This window comes from Ascaphus truei, chromosome 3, assembly GCF_040206685.1.
Source record: "Ascaphus truei isolate aAscTru1 chromosome 3, aAscTru1.hap1, whole genome shotgun sequence".
NCBI lineage: Eukaryota > Metazoa > Chordata > Amphibia > Anura > Ascaphidae > Ascaphus > Ascaphus truei.
This window is the reverse complement of record NC_134485.1, coordinates 115409393-115435514: the sequence shown is the minus strand read 5'-3', so window position 1 is coordinate 115435514 and position 26122 is coordinate 115409393. Positions and strand designations below refer to the sequence as shown.

Sequence of the window (26122 nt, the reverse complement as noted above, 5' to 3'; positions counted from 1 at the left end):
CAGTACAGTACATGCATCAATAAGTGGAAAAAGGTAGTGCTTCACTTTAAGTACATTTTCGCTTTACATACATGCTCCGGTCCCATTGTGTACGTTAATGCGGGGTATGCCTGTAGTTACAAACCAGAAGTACCAAAACCATTTTATTTACAGGTCACGTCTACAGCGCCTTTTTTTTTATATTTACAAACGGACAATTTTACTTTCAAAGTAAAATCATCTTTATTTTTATAAAAGCTCTGTCTCTTTTTCTTAGTGCACACAGATGTAACCAGCATTATTAGCCCTGCTGCCACGCGGGACACACAGAGCACCAGCGTGAGAAAGAACCCTCGTTTCCAATCAGCCGCGCAAGGAATGGGCATAGCTACCACACTATCTCCCCCATGGGAGCACACCAGCGGTTCCAATAGCGCTGGCTACATACAGATGTGGTTAAGTTTACATCTTTGTTGCAACGGTCACGGCACGGAAGCATTAACGCGGCAGACACGGTCCCCAGCACCACACACTTTTGTTTTTTCATCTGCAGTGCTGGGGACGGCAAGTCTTACTACATCTGTATTAGGGTTGCCAGGTGTCCGGTATTGAACTGGACTGTCCTGTATTTGGATACAGGCATACCCCGGTTTAAGGACACTCACTTTAAGTACACTCGCGAGTAAGGACATATCGCCCAATAGGCAAACGGCACTTTGCACATGCGCCTGTCAGCACGTCCTGAACAGCAATACCGGCTCCCTACCTGTACCGAAGCTGTGCGCAAGCGGGGAGACTATAGAGCTTGTTACACATGTGTTATTTACATCAGTTATGCACGTATATGACGATTGCAGAACAGTACATGCATCGATAAGGGGGAAAAGGTCGTGCTTCACTTTAAGTACATTTTCGCTTTACATACATGCGCCGGTCCCATTGTGTACGTTAATACGGGGTATGCCTATACTCTGTCCAGTAAAAAATGAGAGGTACTGTAATACTGGACATGTATGTGTCCAGTATTTTCCTTCCTGGACATAGTGACCTGACGCACCTTTCACCATTGAGTCCAATATTTTTGGAGACGCCACCTGGCAACCCTAATCTGTATGTATATATATTGTAAAAAAATAATAATAATTACTCTCTAAAATAAGGTCAAACAGTTTTAAGCATTTCTTGTAATCAGACAAACGGTTCTGTTGCAAAGGCACGTGGGGAGCCACTCCCTAACTTGGGCTAGAGCCAATTGAGGGACTATCACGCAGAAATTCCTATGGACTTCAATGGGAGTTTCAGTGTGAGTGTCCCGATCGGCACTAGCGCAGTTTAAACGAACCACCATTGCCTCTTTTACAGAAGTTGCAAAAGTGTGAGTCATCTCCGCGTCATGTCAATGATTGAAATGTGACAGCTGCAGCCGCAAACACATGTCATAGAGGAAGGAAGAGCAGAGAAGTGCTTTGCAAGCAGAGTGTGGCTCAAGTGCCTGATAAGTTGTAAAGTGGACTGAGGACAAAGGTAATAATTACTAAAGGAGCAGTCTCCTGTCGCTTCGTATCCTGCGACTGCAATAGCTCGAGGCTCAATGTCCCACACTCTCTACCATGGTCAGCAATTGTTTCAGGGCTTCACATACGTTCACTAGCTTCCAAAACATTATTCCAGAAAGCCCTACTGTGCCACGCTCAAAAATAAATATTACAGCACAGACAGATGTAGTTATTACCCCCATTACCTCACAAAAGAACTAATCTAATAACACCTGTGTTATCTCCTAAACCAGGGGCGCGCAAACTGGGGCGCCCCCCCCCCCCCCCGCCCCTTGCTTGCTCTCCTCGGTGCGCCCGCCCCTCCTTACGTGGCGTCATTTGACGTCACGTTACCGTGGCAACTGTGACATCACATGACCTCGCGGCGTCAAATGCCGGCTGAACCTCGGTAAGTAGAGGTTGCAGAGGCCTCGCGCGGTCCCCCGGCATTTAATTGAAATACCTGGGGGGGAGAGCGCGGGACCTCTGCAACAACCCGCGCCCCCCGCCAAAAAAATCTTGCGCCCGCCCTGGGGGTCGCGCCCCCCAGTTTGCGCACCCGCTGTCCTAAACTGTTGGTTTCAATGGCACTACCCTTTCATAACACGACCGCATTAACAGGTGCAAAAACAATGTGCTATATCTGTACAAGGCAAGCAGCATTCCCATCGGATTATTTTTTTATTTAAATTTTTTTAATCGAATTCAAAAAGAAAAAAGAAGAAAAAATAATGGTCTTTTTGTGTTTTTTTTTTTAATCTTATTTTCTCTTTTGCCTCTTTTTTTTGTTCTCTTTTCTCCCCCTTTTTTTTCATGCTTTTCTGTTTTTGTTTCCTTTTCTCCTTATTATTTCTCTTTTTATGTGTTTTTTTATATTTATCTTTCTCTGTGTATTATCACTAATTGACACCAGCTGTTTTTTTCTCGTGGTGGGAGGTACAGTATAAAGATCACCCACCTCCCCCCAATAGTTACTCCTTGAAAAAGCGCCATAGGGGGCGTGAAACGCGTGGGAGGAGTTTTTTTATTCTTTGTTTATGGCGTGAAACGCGTGGGAGGAGAGTTTTTTTTATTGTTTGTCTATGTTTTTTTGTGTAGGTTCAATAAATTGTTTTTAAACTTTCCTTGCTGGTGAGTTTCCCTATTATTTTTTTTGGAGCACCTGTTACTTTGATCATTTTTTTTGTTATGCTAATTTGTTGATTGAAGAAACGCCATCGGAGGCTGACCAGAGGGCGCACAAAGTTTAGCAGCGTCTTTGGTAGCAGCTGAGGAGTCACAGGACGGTGCGTAATAGTGAATAAAAGTTACTCCACACCGGGTCAGCCAGGACTTGGGGATCTATTGCTTATCATTAATAGCTCATGTTGTCCCCATACATATGTCTCCTCCTGTTCTCCAGTACTCTCATATCTATACATAGCTGCACAGGATACTCCGTTTACATCCGATTTTTGCTCCGTTTACATTTGCTTATTTGCCATTGCAAACACATAGCTTAAGCCACCTGGAGCTCATACACTTAGCCATCTTTACCTCTTTAGCATCATCAACGGCCGTTATTTTCCCTGCAGATAACGCAGACCCACAAAGCTAATTATATGCACACACAAAAACAGCCGTTGTATATCTCATTAGTAAAGGTACATCTTGTATATCTCATTAGTAAAGGTACATCTTGTATATCTCATTAGTAAAGGTACATCTTGTATATCTCATTAGTAAAGGTACATCTTGTATATCTCATTAGTAAAGGTATATCTTGTATATCTCATTAGTAAAGGTATATCTTGTATATCTCATTAGTAAAGGTTTTTACCGCCATCCTCATTTTAGAGTGCCAAGTTCCTTATATACCTCCGTAAATACCGTCTTAGGCAAGGAGCGTATAGCCCCAGCAAACTTGGCTGCAGGGGGTTGGGGAGGCGTGGCGGACGCGTCACGAAGCTGGTTTGCCCTCATTGGCAGAACCGCTCACGTGACGCGAACGTCAGACGTCCACGCTTGAATAGACAAAAAAAATTGTCTCCTCAAATCGCTGGTTGCGCCCACGCGCTCTTGGAGCATCCTCATACGCATTAGGCAATTTGTGGTTGGCGCCCACGAGCGCCATCACGTGCTGTATAATCGCAGCCTTATAAAACACATGGAGAGACAACTGGGCAAAGAAAAGGAAAAAAAGGAACACACCTGGGACATATGCTAATTTGGATATGCAAACGAGTCAAATTTGCATATATATCTCAGGTGTGTTTCTCTCTCTCTCTCTCTCTAGCTTTGCAGATAAATGCTAGCACTTAACGAGGTGTTAATTTAAATTAACCATATATATTGTGATCAGCTTTACACACTCTGTGGTTACTCCATATAAGTGGGGTGGAGAACAGGTCAGACCAGTCTAAGAGGCTATCTCTGTCCCTATTATCCATAAATCCCCATTTGGAGATAAAAACAGGTACTGCTTATTTTTCCACTAAATCATGAGTGACAACATTATCACATACTGTCTCCCAAACCTGACAGATTGAAAGGTTTTTATGAACACCTTGAATATACAACTCAACTTCTTGGACTCATATGAGACTCTGTATACTTTACATACACATACATATATATATATATATATATATATATATATATATATATATATATATATATATATATATATATATATATATATATATTTATATACACATACATATATATATATATACACACACACACACACACACACACACACACACACATATACATACATACATACATACATACATACATACATACATACATACATACATACATACACTCTTCAGAAGTTCTGTAGCACAGGTTTTCTGGACTTTTGTTCTATATTGCTCTCTATAATTACATTGATGAGCTCTGTGCATTATTTATCTGCCGGCTCCATGGGACCAAGAAAGCGTGCTTTATTACTTTATCAATAATTTGGATGTAACATGGACACCCAGGCAGCTTGCAACACAAACCTTCCAGTCATCAAGAAATGCAGCAATCAAATGCCATGGTCAATGGGTTTCCTTATGCAAAGGACCAGGCTACTCTCTTTGACATACTGAAGCTGCAAATAATTCATCAGCATCTCTAAGTCAGTCCTGTCAGCTGAGAAGAGCAGGAACAATGAGAGCAACTCGCAAAGACCTCTGCAACTCCCTCTCTTTTTCTGGCAGCAGAGAAGTCCAAGAAGGTCTGTCCTTGTAGCAGAAAATACTTCTACCCGAGCCTGGGCTTTGCCACATGTCAATTCCGCCAAAGCATTGCAGCGCAATGGGCATTCGTAATAAAATGTGGTAAAACATCAGTTGTTATTATTCTCTGGCTATCTTTGGTCCCAGTTCAATGTGGTGGAGATGTGAGTCAGTGCATAATTAGCGAGGCAGCAAGTTCCATTCACTTGAAAATAACGTCATGCATTGCGAATTGTGTGTTATTCTGCTTCTCTATTCAATATGCTGTGAAGAAGCATCCCTGTGGAACAGAATAAATCAGTGCCATTGAAATAAATGGGACTAAATGTTCTACGGTGCGGTGCAGCATTGCATAGGGCAGGGATGCGCCCCTCTGTCTGCACTCCCCCCCTCCCCCTACCATGTCTCCAGCGTCAAATGATGTCGTGGGATCACGCCACCGGAGACAAGGTAAGATGAGGTTGCAGAGGCCTCACGCAATCCCCATGCATTTAATTTAAATGCCTTAGAGAAGAGAGCGGTGCCTCTTCAACCGCCGTGCCCCCCCAATAAAAATCTCGTGCCCCCCAGTTTGCAACCTGGCATAGGGGCCACTATTGCACAGCGGCCTGTTTCCAAATCCCTTTTTTAAATTGTCAGTCTCACTGTAATACCAAACTAGTGACAGTGATATGTTTAATAAGTTTAAACTAGATGGTTGATGCATTCAGCTCCGATTAGGGAAATTAAAATGGCCGCCAAATCCTGCGGGCCAAAAGGAAGCCGCACTTGGATGACTACGGGCGCCATCTTTGAAAATAGAAGAAGTAATACCAGCAACTCGGGGAATCTGCTGTACCCCAGAGCTTAAGATGGCTCCAGAGGACTGCCTGGTTCAAATAATGTCTAGAAAAAAAATCAATATGTCGTTGATTTAAAGACATGGTAGGCAGCACGTAAAATATGAACGTACCCTATAGAAAGATAGTCCTTCAAAATAAGATAAAAGGCTTAGCAGAAGCTTGGTAAACATTATAAGCACTGTGTTATTGCCTTGTGAGAAGAGTCATATGTGCTTACTGCAACCCAAAAATATATTTAACTACTTATCTCTGCAGTTCTGCTAAGCAAGTGTCAATAAAGCCTGCAAACTGCAATGTCTTTTAGCTTAATCATGTTACGAGATATTGAAGGCAGAGACCATGGACCAAGGTGAGCTCAGCTACAATAACAGCAGCATGGTCTGAAATGTCTCCTCTCCATCGGTGAGCGATGAAAAGAGAATTCACATCGCCCTTGTCATGGTGCACAGGCTTTGGGGACTCAAAATGTGAGAATCCGTTTCTATGTGTAAAGTGTACGTATCAACCCAAAGAAAAGTGTGATTTACCACCTGACATTCTTATTTTATTTTCTGCTACATTAAATGTAAAAAACATATTCTTGGGGCTTTTCATATTTGACGCAGTGTTAGGCCGAGTCGATGGTGTGGGAGACCACGCAGAGGACCAGATTGCCTTAAGGAAGTGATCGCACCCATAGACCGTGCGGGCGCACATGGTTGGGGGCAGGAGGGCGCACGTTGCGCAAGAATCAGTTGAAACTGATTTCTTGGCGGCGACACACGAGTCACGTGAGCGGTTTGCCCAATGAGGGCGAACCAGCTCTGTGACGCCCCTAGGAACGCCCCCCACAGCCCGTCGACCATGGCCAGGCAAAGCACCAACTTTCCCACAGCCTCCGCAAGCCTCCGCGCGGTCGGGCACCGTGACCCAGGCCTTAGCAAGGAAGGGGAAAGGAAGTGGAATACAACCCATTATAATTTACAACATGATTCATTTAACTCTCCAAGTGACAAAATGATGCACGCCTGGCAGAAGAGTACAGGCATACCCCGTTTGAAGGACACTCACTTTAAGTACACTCGCGAGTAAGGACATATCGCCCAATAGGCAAACGGCAGCTCACGCATGCGCCTGTCGCACGTCCTGAAGAGCAATACCGGCCCCATACCTGTACCGAAGCTGTGCGCAAGCGGGGAGACTATAGAGCCTGTTACACATGCGTTATTTACATCAGTTATGCACGTATATGACGATTGCAGTACAGTACATGCATCGATAAGTGGGGAAAAGGGAGTGCTTCACTTTAAGTACAGTTTCCGCTTTACATACATGCTCCAGTCCCATTGCGTACGTTAAAGCGGGGTATGCTTGTATAAAAGTACCTTGATACATTGACCCGAATATATGCAAGATAGCAGTGTTAATTAAACAAGAAAATGACCTTACTATAAATAAGGGCCCGATAACGATCGATTGTTAACAGCCATTTTCATGAATGACCATCAGCAATTTAGTGAATAAACTATGTGAGAGAGCAGTCAAATAAGTTCTTTACAAAGAAAATTGTCCCCCTTGGCGCTCTTCTGCACAAAATCAGTGCTCCGTGAAATATGTAAAAAAAAAATGAAAAAAGAAACAGTGTATAATAATATACTGTAAAATACAGTGCGATTATTCAATAGTTTCTTTGGGTATATTCCCCACTGATTATATAAGGAGATAACCAGAAATCAGACTAAAAATGTTACCGGCACCACAACTTTAGGAGATAAACCTTGGTTATAAAAAATAAGTTCCACTACTTTCCACTAAGTGAGTCCTGCATGAAACAAGCAAGACTTGAAACAGTTGTTCATCTAGATTTTAGAAAGATGTTGCACAGTGTATCAGCTGGTGGTACAAGCAAGGTCACTGGAACAACTGTATCACTGGAATCAAATTGCCTAAAACAGCTCCATCTATATATATATATATATATATATATATATATATATATATATATATATATATATATATATATATAAAACTGAAAGTGTGGTTTGTGCGTCCCTGTAGACTATTTGATTGTTCCGTCGGTCCACCCACCCGCCCTCCCACGGCTCTCATTGGCCAATTTGTCTCACCCTCCCCCCCCCGTGGGTCCCGCCCCCCCCCCCATGGCTCTCCTTGGCCGGTGCGCTCTAACCCACTGTTACACTCACACACCACACTCATACCGCTTGAGACTCTCACCCGTGTGGACTGATCACACCCCTGAGCTTCCTCATACTGGATGAGCCTACCCTGCGGATTCCATTCCTCACACACCACACTGAGACAGCCTTAACCGCTCACCCCTGGAGACACTGACACCCCTGGAGACGCTGACCACCACACCGACCAAAGTAAGTCGAACCCTGCTGTTGCGGATGGCGCCACCCCCCCCTCACCCCTCCGGCCTTGCCACCCCCCTCCCCTTTTCACCCCTCCGGTCTTAGTGCCACTTGACCTCCTGAACGACGCCACCACCGCCCCTCTAACCCCTCCGGCCTCTTTCATCAAACGAAGCAGAGCACACGGCACAACCAACCCCCTCTCTCACACACCTCCAAACGCCTGCGTCTTACCGCCGCCGCAGCTTCTGGCCGACGACGCCACCCCCCGTCACAACCACCCCCCTCCCTCACACACCTCCGGACGGCTGCAGCTTGCCGCCGCTGCAGCTACTACACGACCCCGCCACACCCCTCTCACCCCACCGGCCTTACCGCCGCTGCACCTATTTCACCACGCTGCAACCCCCCCCCCCCCCCGCACTCCTCCGCCCTTACCGCCGCTGCACCTACTTCACCACGCCACCACCCCCCCTCTCACCCCTCCGGCCTTGCCTCTACCCCCTCTCACCCCTCCGCCCCCTTGCCACCGTCATCCTCCGCCCTTGCCCCATGCCACCAATGCTTACCTGTCTCCTGCATCCTCTGTCCAATCCCTGCTCCCGCAGGGGCCGCATCTCCGCTCTGCCTCTCCCACTGATTGCTCCAGCCTTGCTTCTTAAACCCTGCATGCACAGTCATTCATTGCTGAGCATAAACCCTTGTAGCCTTGTGTTCCTGCTTTGCTTTGCCTTGCTTTGTGCCTTACCTTTCTTGTTTCCAGTTGATCTCACGTGTACCGACTTGACTATTGGACCCTCTCTGGATAACGACCTCGGCTTGCCTCTGACTACCCGCACTTCTCCATCCCCGACTACGGCCATTGGACACTCTACTACACCACCAGCTCAAACCCCTGACCACGGCACAACAGACATCTACTACGCTGCTGGCTCCGCCCCACGACCTCGGCAAGTATCTAGACTAACCCGATCTTTCCAACCCAGACCCGGTGACGTTGACGATCCACTTCCCAGGCGTGCCCCCGCTGTTGTGGGTGCGCAGTTCTATACTTTCCCACCTCAGTACCGGGGTCCCGCCTTGTTCATGGTGAGCGCAAGCGTTACAGACTGCTCATTTGGTTGTAATTACCCAGAATCCCTGGCTGCAGTGACACATTGTATGCTAGGAGATAATGGAGAAAAACAGGGTTGCAGACCTGTGTGAGACATGTGAATCTGCTCACAAGTGAATATTATTGAGAAAGGTTATGTGAATGCCGCCTCTGGAAGGGAATACAACCCAAAGTCGTTCTTCGTAATTCCATTAAATAAAATAATTTCCAACCCCTCTTTTTTAATATTTGCATCCTGAATCCGTGTTACACAGCTGCTGCAGGACTATTGATAAAAAAAAGGAGGCACTTTAAAACTCACTTCTGAACGAATACCACTTTACAAACACTGCAGCATATTCCCCTCTGTTATTTATTAGCTTTACAATAATAAAAGCAGCACGTACTTTAAACATGTGAAACAAAAAACTTAAAGTGCAACAAATATAGTGGTAAAGTCAAGCTGCTGCCTGAACAACAGCGGTTTCCCCAAACCGCAGCTTAACAACCTAAACCAAAAAGTTCTCGTGGCGCAAAGTGACAAAAAGTGTACAGTTAAATGTGCAAATAAGCCCAGTGATAAATAGCACTGGAATACACAAAATACTGTGCTCCATTTAGTGAAATCCTCAGGTCTGCAGACTCCTAGTTGACCTCATATGAAGACAAGAACACAAATGCAGAGGGTATAGTGTATTAACATTTACTCATGAAGACAAACAACACAGAGAGGAATGGTTTACGTACTTTAAACATACTCACACACTGGCTCCTACACACATACACAGACACTGACACTCCTGCATGCACACAGATTGAGCCGAACACATAAGCACACACTGACCCTTGTATGTACACACACTCTGACCCCTGCATGAACACATACATACACACACTGACCCCTATACACACTGAACCCTGCATGAACACATACACACTGACCCGTACACACACTGAACCCTGCATGAACACACACACTGACCTGTACACACACACTGAACCCTGCATGAATACACACACACTGACCCGTACACACACTGAACCCTGCATGAACACACACACTGACCCGTACACACACACTGAACCCTGCATGAATACACACACACTGACCCGTACACACACTGAACCCTGCATGAACACACACACTGACCCGTACACACACATACTGAACCCTGCATGAACACACACACACTGACCCGTACACACACACTGAACCGTGCATGAATACACACACACTGACCCGTACACACACTGAACCCTGCATGAACACACACACACTGACCCGTACACACACACTGAACCCTGCATGAATACACACACACTGACCCGTACACACACTGAACCCTGCATGAATACACACACACTGACCCGTACACACACTGAACCCTGCATGAACACACACACGCTGATCCGTACACACACTGAACCCATCAAACGGGCAATGGATGGAAGGGAAGTAAACATAATTATGCCCCCTTACAAAGCATTAGTAAGACCACACCTTGAATATGGAGTACAATTTTGGGCACCAATCCTAAGAAAAGACATTATGGAACTAGAGAGAGTGCAGAGAAGAGCCACCAAATTAATAAAGGGGATGGACATTCTAACTTATGAGGAGAGGCTAGCTAAATTAGATTTATTTACATTAGAAAAGAGGTGTCTAAGAGGGGACATGATAACTATATACAAAATATAGTCAGGGACAATACAAGGAGCTTTCAAAAGAACTATTCATCCCAATGGCAATACAAAGGACTCTGGGCCATCCCTTGAGGCTGGAGGAAAGGAGATTTCACCAGCAACAAAGGAAAGGGTTCTTTACAGTAAGGGCAGTTAAAATGTGGAATTCATTACCCATGGAGACTGTGATGGCAGATACATTAGATTTGTTCAAAAAAAAATGTTGGACATCTTTTTAGATGGGAAAGGTATACAGGGATATACCAAATTTGTATACATGGGAAGGATGTTGATCCAGGGATTAATCCGATTGCCAATTCTTGGAGTCAGGAAGGAATGTATTTTTCCCCTTATGAGATATCATTAGATATGACACTGGGGTTTTTTGTTTGCCTTCCTCTGGATCAAGAAGTAAGTATAGATATAGGATAAAGTATCTGTTGTCTAAATTTAGCATAGGTTGAACTTGATGGACCTACGTCTTTTTTCAACCTCATCTACTATGTGTATGTATAACCTTGACAGGTCTGTAAATCATCGCTCTGCAGTCTACTTTGGCAATATGACCTCCTGCAACAATGAACACTGACAATGCAGTTAGCAATGAATTATATTGTGACTTAAATTATTATTAATATTCTATTACTTTGTATGCACATCAAGTGTAAAAACCGCTCACCTTAATTACAGTACAAATAAATTGTGTGAAGCTGGTGCATGTAGGAATAACATATATCAAATATGTGAAAATGGAGGGGTCACAAGCTGACAACTCCCCAAGTACCCTACTTGCTGCACTCAGTATATCTCCACCTTGGGCTAGTGAATAAAGTAAAGTCTTTGCAAACTGCAGCAGCAGCTGCAGCAGAGTATGTTCTAAACACTTGCCACATACAGTACACACACTTCCTAGACATACCCAATAGAAATGTATAGCTCCCCACTACTAACTATAGCATAGCAGCATAATACTCCATTCCCCTAAGTCTGTCTGTGGCAAGTGTTTAGAACATACTCTGCTGCAGTTTGCAAAGACTTCACTTTATTCACGAGCCCATTTCACACTATATCAATATACTTCAATGGCTAAGTGTTTACACCTTATATGTGTTACTGCATAGCAAGGGTGGCAGTTATATTAGCCATACATAGGCTTCATTAAGGAGACATAAACCCTCTACCTAGATACCCACCACACAGAGGGGGCAGCACTTTTGTCAGTAGTTATAATAGCTGTTATATCACACTATTAAGTGTATAATATCTACTGACAGGACATCACTTTTATTGCACGATTGCACGATTGGAGTTTTTATTCCTTTTATTTTTATGTGAGTCTTGCGTCGTCCACATTATAATTTAATAAAGATGTATTTTCTAGCCAAATATGGCTTTTAGTAGCGTCTGTCCTTCCAGTGATGTGAGCAGTTGCTAATCGTGATTTATGCCATATATCAGGCCTACACAACGTACGGCCCGCCTGGCCTCTCTGTGCTGCCCGCCTGGCCTCTCTGTGCGGCCCGCAGGACTGGCCACTCTGTGCGGCCCGCAGGCCTGGCCTCTCTGTGCTGCCCGCCTGGCCTCTCTGTGCGGCCCGCAGGCCTGGCCACTCTGTGCGGCCCGCAGGCCTGGCCACTCTGTGCGCCCGCCTGGCCTCTCTGTGCGGCCCGCAGGCCTGGCCTCTCTGTGCGGCCCGCAGGCCTGGCCACTCTGTGCGGCCCGCAGGCCTGGCCACTCTGTGCGCCCGCCTGGCCTCTCTGTGCGGCCCGCAGGCCTGGCCACTCTGTGCGGCCCGCCTGGCCTCTCTGTGCGGCCCGCAGGCCTGGCCTCTCTGTGCGGCCCGCAGGCCTGGCCACTCTGTGCGGCCCGCCTGGCCTCTCTGTGCGGCCCGCAGGCCTGGCCACTCTGTGCGGCCCGCAGGCCTGGCCACTCTGTGCGGCCCGCCTGGCCTCTCTGTGCGGCCCGCCTGGCCTCTCTGTGCGGCCCGCCTGGCCTCTCTGTGCGGCCCGCGATGACTCCGGCCGGGCTCCAGTTAATTAAATAAATTAAAAAAAAAAAAAGTTAAGGGAAATGGCGGCGATTCCCCACGGTCCCGGCGCGCATGCGCAGGGCCCGCTCCCCCCCCCCTGCTCCCAACGTGGGACGGAGGGGGAAGTAACAGCCAGCTCCTCTGCGGCCGCCCCCCTGCTCCCAACGTGGGACGGAGGGGGAAGTAACAGCCAGCACCTCCTGCGGATAGATATTTTTTCGTGGTAGGTGCGCTATGGGTTCGGGGGTTTGAGGTGCAAGGGGGGTGATTTGAGGTGCAAGGGGGGTGATTTGAGGAGCATGGGGGTGATTTGAGGTGCATGGGGGGTGATTTGAGGTACAAGGGGGGTGATTTGAGGTGCAAGGGGGGTGATTTGAGGTGCATGTGGGGTGATGTGAGGTGCAAGGGGGAGAGTGATGTGAGGTGCAAGGGGGGAGAGTGATGTGAGGTGCAAGGGGGAGAGGGATGTGAGGTGCAAGGGGGAGAGCGATGTGAGGTGCAAGGGGGGTGGGACGTGTGTGGTGTGCAGGGGGGTATTGTGTGTTTGATGTGGAGGGGGAGTATTATGTGTGTGGGTGAGGGGGAGAGATGGGGGTATGAGAGATAGATGGGGAGTATCGCAAAGGTTGATAGTGAGGAGTTCTGGGGGAGATATGAGGATGATGATGAAGGGTGCTGGGGGAGATATGAGGATGATGATGAGGGGAGCTGGGGGAGATATGAGGATGATGATGATGATGATGAGGTGCTGGAGGAGAGATGATGATGGTGATGATGATTTTACCCGTGCGGCCCAATTTTTTTTTCCTTGGAGCAGTTCGGCCCATCTCACTTTACGAGTTGTGCAGGCCTGCCATATAGTCACCTACAATTTGTGTATTTGGGTATTTACACCGCACCAATTAAGGTGGATATATACTGAGTGCAGTAAGTAGGGTACTTGGGGAGTTGTCAGCATTTGACCCCTCCTTTTTCACATATTCTTTTAATTTGCATACTGTATGTCTCTATCAGATTTTGCAAGTTGTGTACCATTATGTCCTGGAAGTCAATAGTTAAGTGCAGGTGTGGTGTACTGTGTATGCCTTATCTTACATTGTAGGTGTGATACATATTGAGCATATAAGAAAACATCTACTGTCACATTGACATAGCCACCGCCTATCTCAAGAATGTCCTCGCCCCTACTACACGCAGCACTTATCCCCTTAGCTCTGACTCCAAAAGACAGTTCACGGTCCCAAGGTTCAACAAAGATTCCGGCCGCTCCTCCTCCTCTTACCGTGCTCCTCACATCTGGAACAACCTACCGGAGACTCTCAAAAGCGTCTCCAGTACAAGTAATTTCAAGACTTCAGCTGTCTCTCATTTTAATCTTGTCTATAACTGTTACATACGCCCAGAATCATATATTACCTCTAACTGTCCATGAAATGTCTGTAAATTGAATGTACGTATAACCTCTGTTCATTTAACGTAGCCATGCACTGTCACCATAACTCTGTGCCCAGTGCAAATAATCCTATATCTCTTGAGATAACACCCGAGTCGCAGAAAAGGCGGCCCCCGTAAAGAGAGTCTCCCCACTATGCTTCCCCTTCACTGCTCCTGTCAACTAATCCACATGACCCGATGTGCGTTTCGCATTACTTCCAACGCTTAATCATATGCTTTTATAACTGCTACCAGAAGCACCTTGCCTCCCTGCCTAATGCGCTACCGCTCCCTGGCAAGCAACTCTACCAGGGATCGTTGGTTTGAGCGTCCCGGGGGGTGACGGGATATTTAAGTATTACCCACTAGGACTTACTCGTGAGGCTGAGTCCCCGCTGGCGCTGAGCGCGCTCATGCTTAGGGCATGAGCGCCGGGTGTCCTGCAACTTGCACACGCGTGTGTGGGGGGGGGGGCACAATTGCGGGCTATCTGAGCAAGCGGGAAAGTTAAAATTTTATATTTACAAAAGCGCCGAGCGTGTGTGCCCACGCATGCGCGCGCACATCGCATGAGCCGGAACTTGCATATATATATATATATATATATATATGCAAATAACCGCGCCAAGCGCCGCCCGCTCAGCACCAGTGGGGACTCAGCCTAATGCAGATAACATTAGCTACTGGCGTATGCTCTAGGCGCCTGGGGGCTCTGGGGATATTACTTACCCTACTTCAAGCAATACTGTCTGCTAAACCCTAGCCCTCTCCGATCGCCAAGCCGGATCCCAACGTGCACTGATAGCAGCTATTAACAGGCACCTTGCCTCCCTGTTAAACCGCAACCGCTCCCTGAGTGGGGGGTCTGCCGGTTTGAGCGTCCAGTGGGGTTCAGGATACTAAGTACTATCCAATAGGCCCTGCACCACACGGTCATACAATCCACACGGCAGCTAATGTAGCATTAACAAAACTAATACAATCAGTTATGCTTCAGCACATACAGCAGTGATACCACGCACCGGCTCTGATTTCATACACACGGAGACGTGTGATAGTATTAAAGCCCATACCGATTCTCCGACTTAAGCGCTGCTCGTTCGTAGTCTCTGTCAGCTTATAGTCTGCCCCAGTAACTGAGACATACGTACACTCTGCCTCCCTGCATACGTGCTAATACTTTCCATGCGAAGCATTGTAAATTGTACCAGAGACTGAACTAGCGATTACAGCATATATATGCTAAACGTCTCTGACTACGATGATCCAGTTCACAGGAAACATTGTTGCTAAATACTAAGCAATAGCACTCGCAACTATAGTACTATATTAGGCAAACTAACCAGCTTGGCTCCGGGGTGTCAGTAAAGGGTTAGCCGGCAGTCTATGATAATAGCTATTTAGCACTATGTAAAGACATTAACCTTTCTCAAAGCCGACTACCACGGTTATCATGAACTAGTATCACATGGTTGATCTAACCACTAGCAATCCCACACCCCCACACCTCCTTTCATTGGCTCAGACCCACCGGGGCTATTTTTATTTGTGTGTTATGTCTGTTTTTTCTGTGCACATTCATTTTAGTATATTACCAATAAACTACGTTTTAATTTGTCCATCATTTTCATCTCGAGTGCACCTGCAGAGCTTGCCTTTTTGTGTCTTTATGATTAATAATAATAATAATATATCTTGCACCGTAAAAACATCATATCTGACATGTCAAAACTCCTTGTCCACATCATAAAAAACACAGCTGTTATGCCACTGACTTTTTTACTCAGAAGTAGTTCCTTGTGACATTGGGAAGTCATCTAATTGATCTGTGCCACTAATACTATATATTACAACTTATGTGTAGAAAGGGTACTTACTACCTATGTGCAACGCTGTGTAAAAAAATAGCATTGTCATCTTATTCTGTATACCGCATTGCAGACCCTATAATAATAATATATACTGCAAACTCAGCAGGTCAGATTACACATCATGCTACTTAGATTTCATATGAAAGGAAAACCATGAAGTGCTAGAAAGACTGCAATGCACTGCACTGATGGCCTCTTTGGCAGGGAAGGGGTTTATCATTTCTACTGTGCCATGCGTTGTCCTTTATTGTGTCAACATCACACTGTGCACTCCAGCTGCGCCATGTTGCGATTGCCATATCCAAACGTGTCATGCCAGATCTTTTGGCAGCGCCATGTTGTGTGTGGCATGTCTTACATCGTGCCCTGCATCTGGATGTTGCCTTCCTTGCCAGTTCCTACTGGATGATACATCCATTATAGATGGAAGATCAAGTGTAAAGTACAAAGCAACTGACACCCATGTTTCTCTGAGATAGAGCAGGTGCCCAGATTTAGTTTGGAGAGAACGTCATTACTCTTGTGAAAACAAATGCACTCTGATGTATATTGCTATCAAGTATCCAGACATACGTGCAGGCACACAAAAGTCATACCTTCAACCACACATATTCATCAGCCACACTACATGTTTTTGGACCCTGTAAAACCAGCTATATTTATTAAAACAGAAAGTTTGTCGTGTGGTAAGCTGCATAGTACCCCAATTCAGCACGAGCAGAGGAACTACTGTGGCACCTATGGGCAAAACGTTAGATAGTCCCAAAATTTCCCCTTACCAAAAAAAAAAACCAGAACTTAAAGTTACCCCAACACACAGATCCTAACATGATATCATTTTGTGTGTTGTCGACACTGCTTTCTAACCAATAGTAGAGGCACACTTTGGCCTTGATTCTCTAAAGGTCAATAAATGAAACCAAATTGGTGTTATTGGTGTACAGTGCCAATTTTATTTAATCGAGCTATTCACTAAAATCATATCACCAGCAGTAAGGCAGTGATAAGGGGCTTTTTACCGCAGTGATATGTCAGTGATTGTTTTAACTGAGCAAATGAGAATGCAGATGAGTAATTAATGCCAAATTACTTATTCACATGCTACTTCATATAAGTCCAATATCAAGCTACTGCCAGAATATATCACCTGTTTTGTATCACCTACCCCATGCTGGCGTTAGGCCTATCTTGACAGTGTAGGTAATGGTCTTTGTCACGGAAGACCAGTACTTTTAACACCTTTACCTACTGGGATCATTCACTAGGCAAAACAAGGTAGTGGAATAAAATGAGGTTTATTCTGGCGAGACCAGCAGACATACAGATATTACACAAAATACAGAAAATATACACTTACTGGGGGCGCCACTAGCCTGTCCGCTCCTGGTCCAGAAACGTCAAGGTACCTTCCCCCGGGAAGATACCAGGCTACATCCACTAAAATAGAACTTGGCCACAAATTGCAGGAGTTAGTCACAGTTAGGCAGGCTTCTCCGGCTAAAAACGATGCCGGTTGCTCTGCTATTCGACAACAGAGCAACTTTGAAAGGTCCGCCCGTGCCTCACCGATCTAAGCCTGAGATCGTCTGGTTCTCTGATAGGCCGGTCCCCTTACAAAGACCTCGGTTTTATATGTCTAACATGGAGCAGGGGCTGGCGACCAATCAGAGAACGGATCGTAACTCAGCCAACCAATCAGAATGGGGGCTCATCCGGCTGCTGACATCAGAGTAGGGGGGGGGGGGGTGTCGAGCCGGCTCAAAAAGCTGGGTGAGCAGGAAATATGAATTGGCCAATGGGAATCGTGCCCATGAGCAGCAGCTTCCCCCAGCCAACCCATTGCCTCCCGCTTGGCAGGCTCCACCAGGTCTGGCAGTCCAAGTGTCTTCCCTGCCGGAAGCCAATGTTCTCCGGACCCAGTACTCTGCCCTTCCTCGCCCACCAAACTGTTCCGAAACCTCTGGACTTCCCTACTCCCCTTTGATCCACGATCTCTATGCAGACAACCCGGCACCTATGAAGATGCCTGGGCTGACTGTATAGAGATTAATACATACAGTATAAAACATATTACATTGTTTTATTGAACTTCTCTGGGGAAACCTTATACTTATGGGGAAAATGGGTCTGGGATACTTATGGTCGAAAACCAGGATTCTGGGGAACACTGTGTAGCCCTGGTGTAATTCACCTCGCGTAGCCGCAGTTCCTGCCTTCACGTCAGGGAGAATTACGGGACTACCGGTAACTCTGTCCCCCGAACTCCTACACAAAATCTAAACATATTTTGACCCAAATATCCCCTTTGAAACTCCCACTCCGAAATCTCATGTTTATTGTATAAGGGGGAAAGGTAAAACACATAGGTATACATTTTAGGTATACATTACAGTGTTTTTGGTATTCATTACAGTGTCCCTGGCAACTTAGCTACCAGGGACCCACGGTTTTCAGGGGTAACCAGTCGGGCTTCACCTTTATTATGAAGACTGGCTACTCCCTACCGTCACAGTCTTCAAAGTTGGGGATCGCAGAATCTAGGACTAGAAAACAGTATAAGAAAAACACCCCCACCTGCTCCCTCCTCGGTCGCGCCTCCCTCGCGTCTAATGATACATCATGTGACCTGCTGCGTCATTTGACATCACGTCTCCATGGCAACGGGCGCCATTTGACGCTGCGTTGTCATAGAGACGCGTAACCAGAACCTGGTAATTAAGTTTACAGAGGCCTCGCGCTCTTAGTGTGGGGCCTTTGTAAACGCTGCGCCCCACCAGAAAAGTCTTGGGCCCCCCCCTGTTTGCGTACCACTGTCATAGGGCATAGGTAATTTTCCTGCTAGGAATCTTTGTCTCAAAATGGAAGAGAAGAACACATCAATATAAAGATGCTTTTATTGTGGATTCTCTGCACTATTGTGTTCTCTTCTGTTTTGAGACAGAGATTCCTAGAAGGAAGACTACCTATGCCCTATGGAATGATCAACCATCCCTTCAGTATATGATTGCCATGATTTGATGTTCTTTTTTCTGATTTAAGAAAAGTGAGCGTAGATACATTCCTCTATCCCACATCATTTTCCATTAGGAACATATTGAGCAATTTTGTGTTTCTTATCTTGTTTTCGGCTCCTGGATTCATTGCTCCCCAACTTTGGAGACCACTACTACTGGAAGAACGCCTGAAACAGGTCTTGATAGGGTTTAAGAGCTGCATTTTTTATTCCTATTTTTGTTTACTAAGTGTTGATATATTATATATATATATATTTTAGTACTTTTAGCACTTATGAAGTATTTATATCACAGTGTTCGTGTATACTTCCTTCTCTGCTTTTTGTTTTGTATGTAGATAATGGCCAAACTGGAGTAGATGATAAAAGTACATTAAATAAACATTTAACAACTTTTGTATATATTAATCCCTTAGTAGCATGTATGTAACCCATGACTGGCAGAGCACTAAGGTCTATTAATTGCTTTAATATACTGCTGAAATCCCTCTCCTGGCTTCCTATCAAATCCCGCATCTCACACACAATTCTGCTCCTCACTTTTAAAGTTTTACACTCTTCTTCTGCTCCTTCTTACATCTCAGCCCTAATTTCTCGCTATACACCATCTCGACTCTTTCGTTCTGCTCAAGGATGTCTTCTCTCTACCCCCTTTGTATATAAAGCTGTCTCCCACCTTAAACCTTTCTCACTGACTGCCCCGCACCCCTGGAATGCCCTTCCCCTCAATACCTGACTAGCACCCTCTCTATCCACCTTTAAGACCCACCTTAAAACACACCTGCTTAACGAAGCATATGAGTAGCACCGTGGATAATACTATACAGCTGACACATAAAGCTTGGCCCCCTGCAGAAGCACTTACCAGAATGCCCTCCCACTGTCTCTGTACGTTCTTCCTACCTGCCAATTACATTGTAAGCTCTTCGGAGCAGGGACTCCTCTTCCTAAATGGCACTGGGGGGAGGGGGAGCAGAGCGGTCAGATGCCCGCTCCTCTGTCACTGCGTTGGGCATGACATCATGACATCACGTAGCGTGACGTTGTCATGGCAATGCGGCGTCATTTGACGCCGCGGAGCCATTTTCAAGGGAGATGCAGGGGGAAGACACTGAAGACGCAGGAAAATGCCGGGAGACGCCGAACCACTCGACAGCGGCCGAGTTCATTTGTCGAGCCCTGTATATGACTGTCACGTGCATTATTGCTGGGAAGCGCTATGTACATTAATGGTGCTATATAAATAAAGATATACATACATACATACCTCCATATGGATGGGGTAAGTGTATTCTTCTTAATAATCCCTTGAGTGGCAAGGAGGCTACTTATGGTCTTCTCAAGAGGGTTTAGGTAGTCTCATTGTCACTCAATGGGTTAAAGACCATTTCATGTATATTGTCATATATATTTTGCATAAAAAAATGATGTTATGTATTACTTTGCAGGGACAAGGGGCGCCAGCCCTGTTAGCCAGGTTTGGCCAAGGGCTTCAAGTCATTCATATACATGGGGGTTATTAGGCGTGTTGGGTTGGGTAATTGGGGTAGGTGCCCCAGGGAGGGATGTGGGGATTAATCCCCTGTTTGCCATAGGGCAGTGTTTCCCAACTCCAGTCCTCAGGGAACTGCAGCAGGTCATGTCTTAAGGATATCCCTGCTCCAGCACAGGTGGCTCAGTGAAAATGACTGAGCCGCTGACTGACCCACCTGTGCTGGAGCAGGGATATCCTTAAGACCTGACCTGTTGGGGTTCCCTGAGGACTGGAGTTGGGAAACACTGCCATAAGGGTTAGTAAGGCATTTCTAGGCAATTACTTATTAGCCTCGTTGGTTTGCAAGGGAGGATAGTTAGTGTAGTATTAGCGTCTCTGTGTAGTCTTTTATATGCTTTATCGTCTGAATGCTTTCATTTGCTGTGCAGCATTGCAAGCCCATCAAGTATCAAAGGGTTTACAATACTTTCCTGCCATAGCATAATGGTGTGGTCGTATTACATTACCCTATGGTAGCCACCCATGTATTGTATTTGCATATGGATTGTTGGCATTTGTTAGGGTTTTGCAATACTGGCCAACCCAGATCTCTCTTCCTTACTGGCAAATATGCCACATGCAAATAGGTTATGTAAACACAGGGCTATCGTGCATATCATTTTCTTAGTGAACACAGTGTTGAAATATCCCTAGTATTTTTATTTGTATTAAACGCAGCTGATTTAATGAAGTTTAGCGAATTTGGGGTTATGTTTCTAAGCATTTGTGGTCATATTAGGCCACATTCTTTCTATTGCTAGAGCATAACCCTTTATTAATAGTGTTTTAATTAACTGTTTAAACTAACTTTAGAATAGGTTGAACTTGATGGACGTACTATGTTTTTTGCAACCTCATCCACTATGTAACTCTAAAGCGGGGCTACAAGCATTTGGCACTTTAGCACATGACAACTACATTATGTTTTAATGCTACTTTGGCCTCTGCGTGTAACCTACAGTAATAGCCAGGAAGGTCCTTGCCCATGATAGTGTTGCTGGTGTTTCCCCGGCATTGATAGTATTCTCCTGATTCAGCTCTCCTTGTGATTCTTGGCCAAGTCGCCCAATTTCCCAGGCACCAAAATTAAATTGTAAGCTCTATGCGACATTAACTAGTTGTGCCTGCAAGATTCTATGTGCAGAGCTGTGTACCCTGCCAGCACTATGAAAGAAAATAAATATTATGGGTTAAGCAGCTGGAGTTTGTGGCTGTACTCGGTATTATTTTACACAGCAGAATTGCTTTTGCAAAATGTTGCTGGCCCCTCTAGGGTTTAGTTAGATGGAATTTATGGTTATACTTTTGTGTCATTAAACCCTTTCGCTGCTAGAGGGGCCTGAAAAGCATACAAATTAATTTTGCCGGTGGAAGGATTACCTTGGCATGTAATTGTACGTTTTGTGTTATACTGCAGCATGTTCATTTTTGGAAGGTGGGACTGTAGGAACCTCTGGCAATTAAGAGGCAACCCCCCCACTTTCCCACTCAGTGCCTCTTGCAGCAAAGGGCTCTGTCATTTCCCCCCTATGCCATTATTATCCCATGCACCCCTCTTCCTTACCGCCCCGGTGGGAGATGTGTCTGCAGCGGAACCTCTGCTGCTTTCTCCTGTGCAACATGGTGGGGAACTTGAGAAGCAGGGCAGAGGTTATCACATAGCCCCCCAAAGTGGTGAGCAGGTACAAGGCGGTTGACATGTTGATCACTGCTTCTGCACCTACCGGGCACCCACTTCACACCTTTTGTGAGTGGTGGCTTTCAGTCAAGATGTAAGTGGGTGGTCACGGTGCAGATCTGGCTGGGTGCAGATGCAGATGGGTGCTCTAGAGGCAAGTCTGTTTGGGTGCCCTGGTAGTGGGTGCAGATCTATTTGGGTGCCCTGGCACTGAGGGCAGATCCAGATGGGTGCTCAAAATGTAGGTCTATCTTGGTGCTTTAAATTCAGATCTGGTTTGGACGCAGGCCTGGATACTAGTGCAGATCTTGCTGGTGATTTGTGAGGGGGATCTGTGTGCAGAGCTGGCAGCCTCTCCGTCGGTTTCCCCTCTCAGTGGATGTCCTGGTGCTCTGGTGTCTCCGGACGCAGATATACTGTATATGGCTGAGTAGAGACTCTGCGGGGGGGGGGCTCAAAGGACAAGTAAGTGCTTCCGATCTGCAGAGCTGGCTGGATGCTGTCTATGAAGATGTTGATGGGTTGCAGGTCCTGTTGCTGCCTGCGCGTGCCCTTCATGCAGATACTGCTGTGGGTGCAGATCTGGCTGGTGAAGATGCTGCTGGGTGCCTAGAGGGTAGATCTGCTCTACCTTCCGAGCTGTGTATGTATCTGAGTGCAGCAGATACCCAGCTCTGGCTCTGGGTGCACTGCAGCAGCTTCCTTCCTTTTGCCCGGCAGGTTAAGCCACACTTGTCACTTCCAGCTTCACTGCGCATGCGCGGATTCCTCCTTGACAGCCTCCTAGCACAACAAAGGACCTCACCGCGCATGCGCAATGCCCAGACACAAGTTGCCTCCTGCGGCAAACGCAGAGACGCATCTAGAGACAAAGGCAGAACCGCTTCGGTCCCGGAGCAGCTGTGTCAGCAGTTTCTGCCTCCGCCTGGACATCAACTGGACATGTATTAACCTGATCACAGTCCTTCTGTGTTGGACAAATGCTGATTTCCCAATAACATTTGCAGGATCTTTTGACAGTGTCAGACAATTGTTAGCTTTCAGGAAACTGCTATAATGATCCAGCCGCGATCAGCCCGGCATTGGGATTGCTGCTGCATTCTTACATGCCCCATAGATTCGGAGTACTCACTGCAAAGTCTTATTATCATAGTATTGCTCATGTTGCTGGATGGGGCGGAGTGATGGTACGGGGGAGTTCTTACACATTCTATGGAATGATTCATGTTTGTCTTCCTCTGTCTAGATCAATATAAATACAAGGTAGAGGTGACGTATCTGACAGGCTGGATAAATAAGGCACCTCGGCCTTACTTAAATTTACAACAAAGTAAATATTATACTTGTTCAGCCTAACCAGGGCCGCCCACAGAAATCATGGGGCCCAGGACAAATGAAAGGAGCAGCCCCCCCTCCCTTCCCTTAGCGCAGTCCCCACTCCCTTCCCTTAGCGCAGTCCCCCCTCCCTTCCCTTAGCGCAGTCCCCCCTCCGTTCCCTTAGCGCAGCCCCCCCTCCGTTCCCTTAGCGCAGCCCCCCCTCCCTTCGCGTAGCCCCCCCTCCCTTCCCTTAGCACACCTACCACGAAAAACAAAAAGGTTAGCGCGCAACTTTTACTTAACAGTTTTCTTCTTATTGTAATACCGAAAAAAAACATTATAATGCAATCTGTTTATTTTAATATTTTCAACAAAAGACAAAGATACCCAATGTGACAAAAGGCCTGGGGGGGGATTCAGTATGGGCCTGGGGTGTTGGGGGTTAAGTATGGGCCTGGGGGGATTAAGTATGGACCTAAGGGGTAAAGTACAGTATGAGACTATAATGAATTACAGTACCTCTCTTCAACCGGTCCACGGTGGGGGTCTTTGATAGGTCAGTGAGGGGGCTTTCAACCAGCCCAGAGGGGGGAGCCTTCAACCGACCCGTGGGGGGGCCTTCAATTAGCCCGCACTTCAACCGGCCAGGGGGGGGCTTCAACCGGCCCACGGGGGGAGCCTTCAACCGACCCATGGGGGGAGCTTCAATTAGCCCGCACTTCAACCGGCCAGGGGGGGGGGGCTTCAATTGGCAGGCAGTGGGACTGGTTTCGGAGGGGAGATGGAAGGCACGTGGGTGAGTTACTGACTGCCTGTGTGGGTGACTGACTGCTTGGGTAACTGACTGCCTGGGTGGGTGACTGACGGCCTGGGTGGGTGACTGGTGCAGGAGGCTGGAGTGGGGGGAGCTTGGTTGGCGGGCGCGGGCTCGCCAGGGCGCTTCCTCTTTGTCACACATTGGGAGTGGGTCCACAGGCATTTGCGGCGCTTCCCCCCTCCCTGCCCACATCCCCATGGCTGCTGCCCAGGTGGGAGGTAGGCGCGGGGGAACAAGGTTGGCCACGGCGTGTCCCCTCCATTCCGCATTCCCCTCGAGTGCCCATGCGGGCGGGGAGACAGGACCGGGGGGGGGGAGAGTGGAAGGGTTCCGGCGATTGGGGGGGGGGGCAGTTCGCCAGGTACATGCGTGCCGAGACGTCTGCGCATGCGCACGGGGATCGCCAGCAATTTTTTATTTTTTTATAACACAGGCACGGCCTTGCAGGGGGCCCGGGCGACCGGACCCCCTGACTCACCGGGCCCGGGACGCCAACCCCAGCAGACCCTCCCCTTTTGGCATGCCTGAGCCTAACCGACATGCCAGCTCAACTATAGTCATCAAGCCCACCTGCCCCCTCCCCAACAGCTCAGGATTTCAGGATATCCCAGCATCAGCACAGATGGCTCAATCAGAAGATAGGCTAGATCAATGGTGCTGAACTCCAGTCCTCAAGATTTCCCAACAGGTCAGGTTTTCAGGATATCCCAGCTTCAGTAGAAAACACCTGAGGGACTGAGCCACCTGTGCTGAAGTAGGATACAAGAATGAAAAGGGAAAAGGCAGAGCACTACCTGATTGCAGGCTAGAAATGATCAGTGAGAAGCGCTCTCATAGATAAAGAAAATGTAATGGATCATAAGGACATACATAGGCAAAGAAGCCCACACCTACGCGATTAGCGCCTAGGCGCTTTATCAAGGTTTTTTTTATGTGCTGAAGCAGGGACTAATTGAGTCACGTGTGCTGAAGCAGGGACTGATTTAAGCCACCTGTACTGAAGCTGGGATTTACTGAAAACCTGACCTGTTGGGTGGGGCTTGCAGACTGGAGTTGAGCCCCCCTGCCTTATCCTACCCCTAACCAGCACTCTCTGATTCCTTATTTTGTGATAGAAAATCCTTGCCTGCTTAATAAGGTTATATACAGCAGCTGGCTTCTGGGTAATTAGACACTTTCTAAATACAAATACAGTATAAAATTAGCATTTCAGTTTGAATTTAAGGCATTGTCCATACTATGCGTGACGGCGCACGTGGTGCGAACGAAAGGCCGTGCCTCTATGAGGCAGGCCATAGAGCGCGCGAGCGATGACGTCCAAGCGCGCGTGATTCTCGAGCAGACAATTTTGTGTGCGTCATGTGACAGCCGCGGTTCAGCCAATGAGGGCGAACCGCTCACGTGACATCACGGCTACACCTCCAGGTCATGCACTTCATACAAATCCCACAGGCTACGGATCGCTCAAACTAAGGCTAAGGCCCCGGTAACGCCGCTGTAACGCGCGCCCGCGAGATTGGCGGCGCGTTCAGCCGATTCCCCGGTCTGCAGCTCACTGCAGGCAGAGAGACCGGGGGGGGGAGGGGGGAGTGACGGGGGCGCGGCCATGACGTCACCCGGTGGGTTCGCCCTCATTGGCTGAACCGCCGGGGGGCGTGCCTAATCGCTCGACGCGAGTCCTGCTCTCAATTCTATTGAGAGCAGGAGCAACTCTCGCCCGAGCGCTGCGGCCCCCCC

The 26122-nt window shown here is 47.1% G+C and overlaps 1 protein-coding gene across 1 annotated transcript in view; it reads right to left on the bottom strand.

Annotated features, from left to right (window-relative positions):
• GDPD1 (glycerophosphodiester phosphodiesterase domain containing 1) overlaps window positions 1–23352 on the bottom strand; it is a 78004-nt gene extending 54652 nt beyond the window's left edge. The window contains exon 1 of the mRNA XM_075589380.1: window positions 22138–23352. Coding sequence (XP_075445495.1) covers window positions 22138–22273 — 136 coding nt within the window. The 5' untranslated portion in view covers window positions 22274–23352. The remainder of the gene's footprint in view (window positions 1–22137) is intronic.
• Between the last annotated feature and the right edge of the window lie 2770 nt (window positions 23353–26122).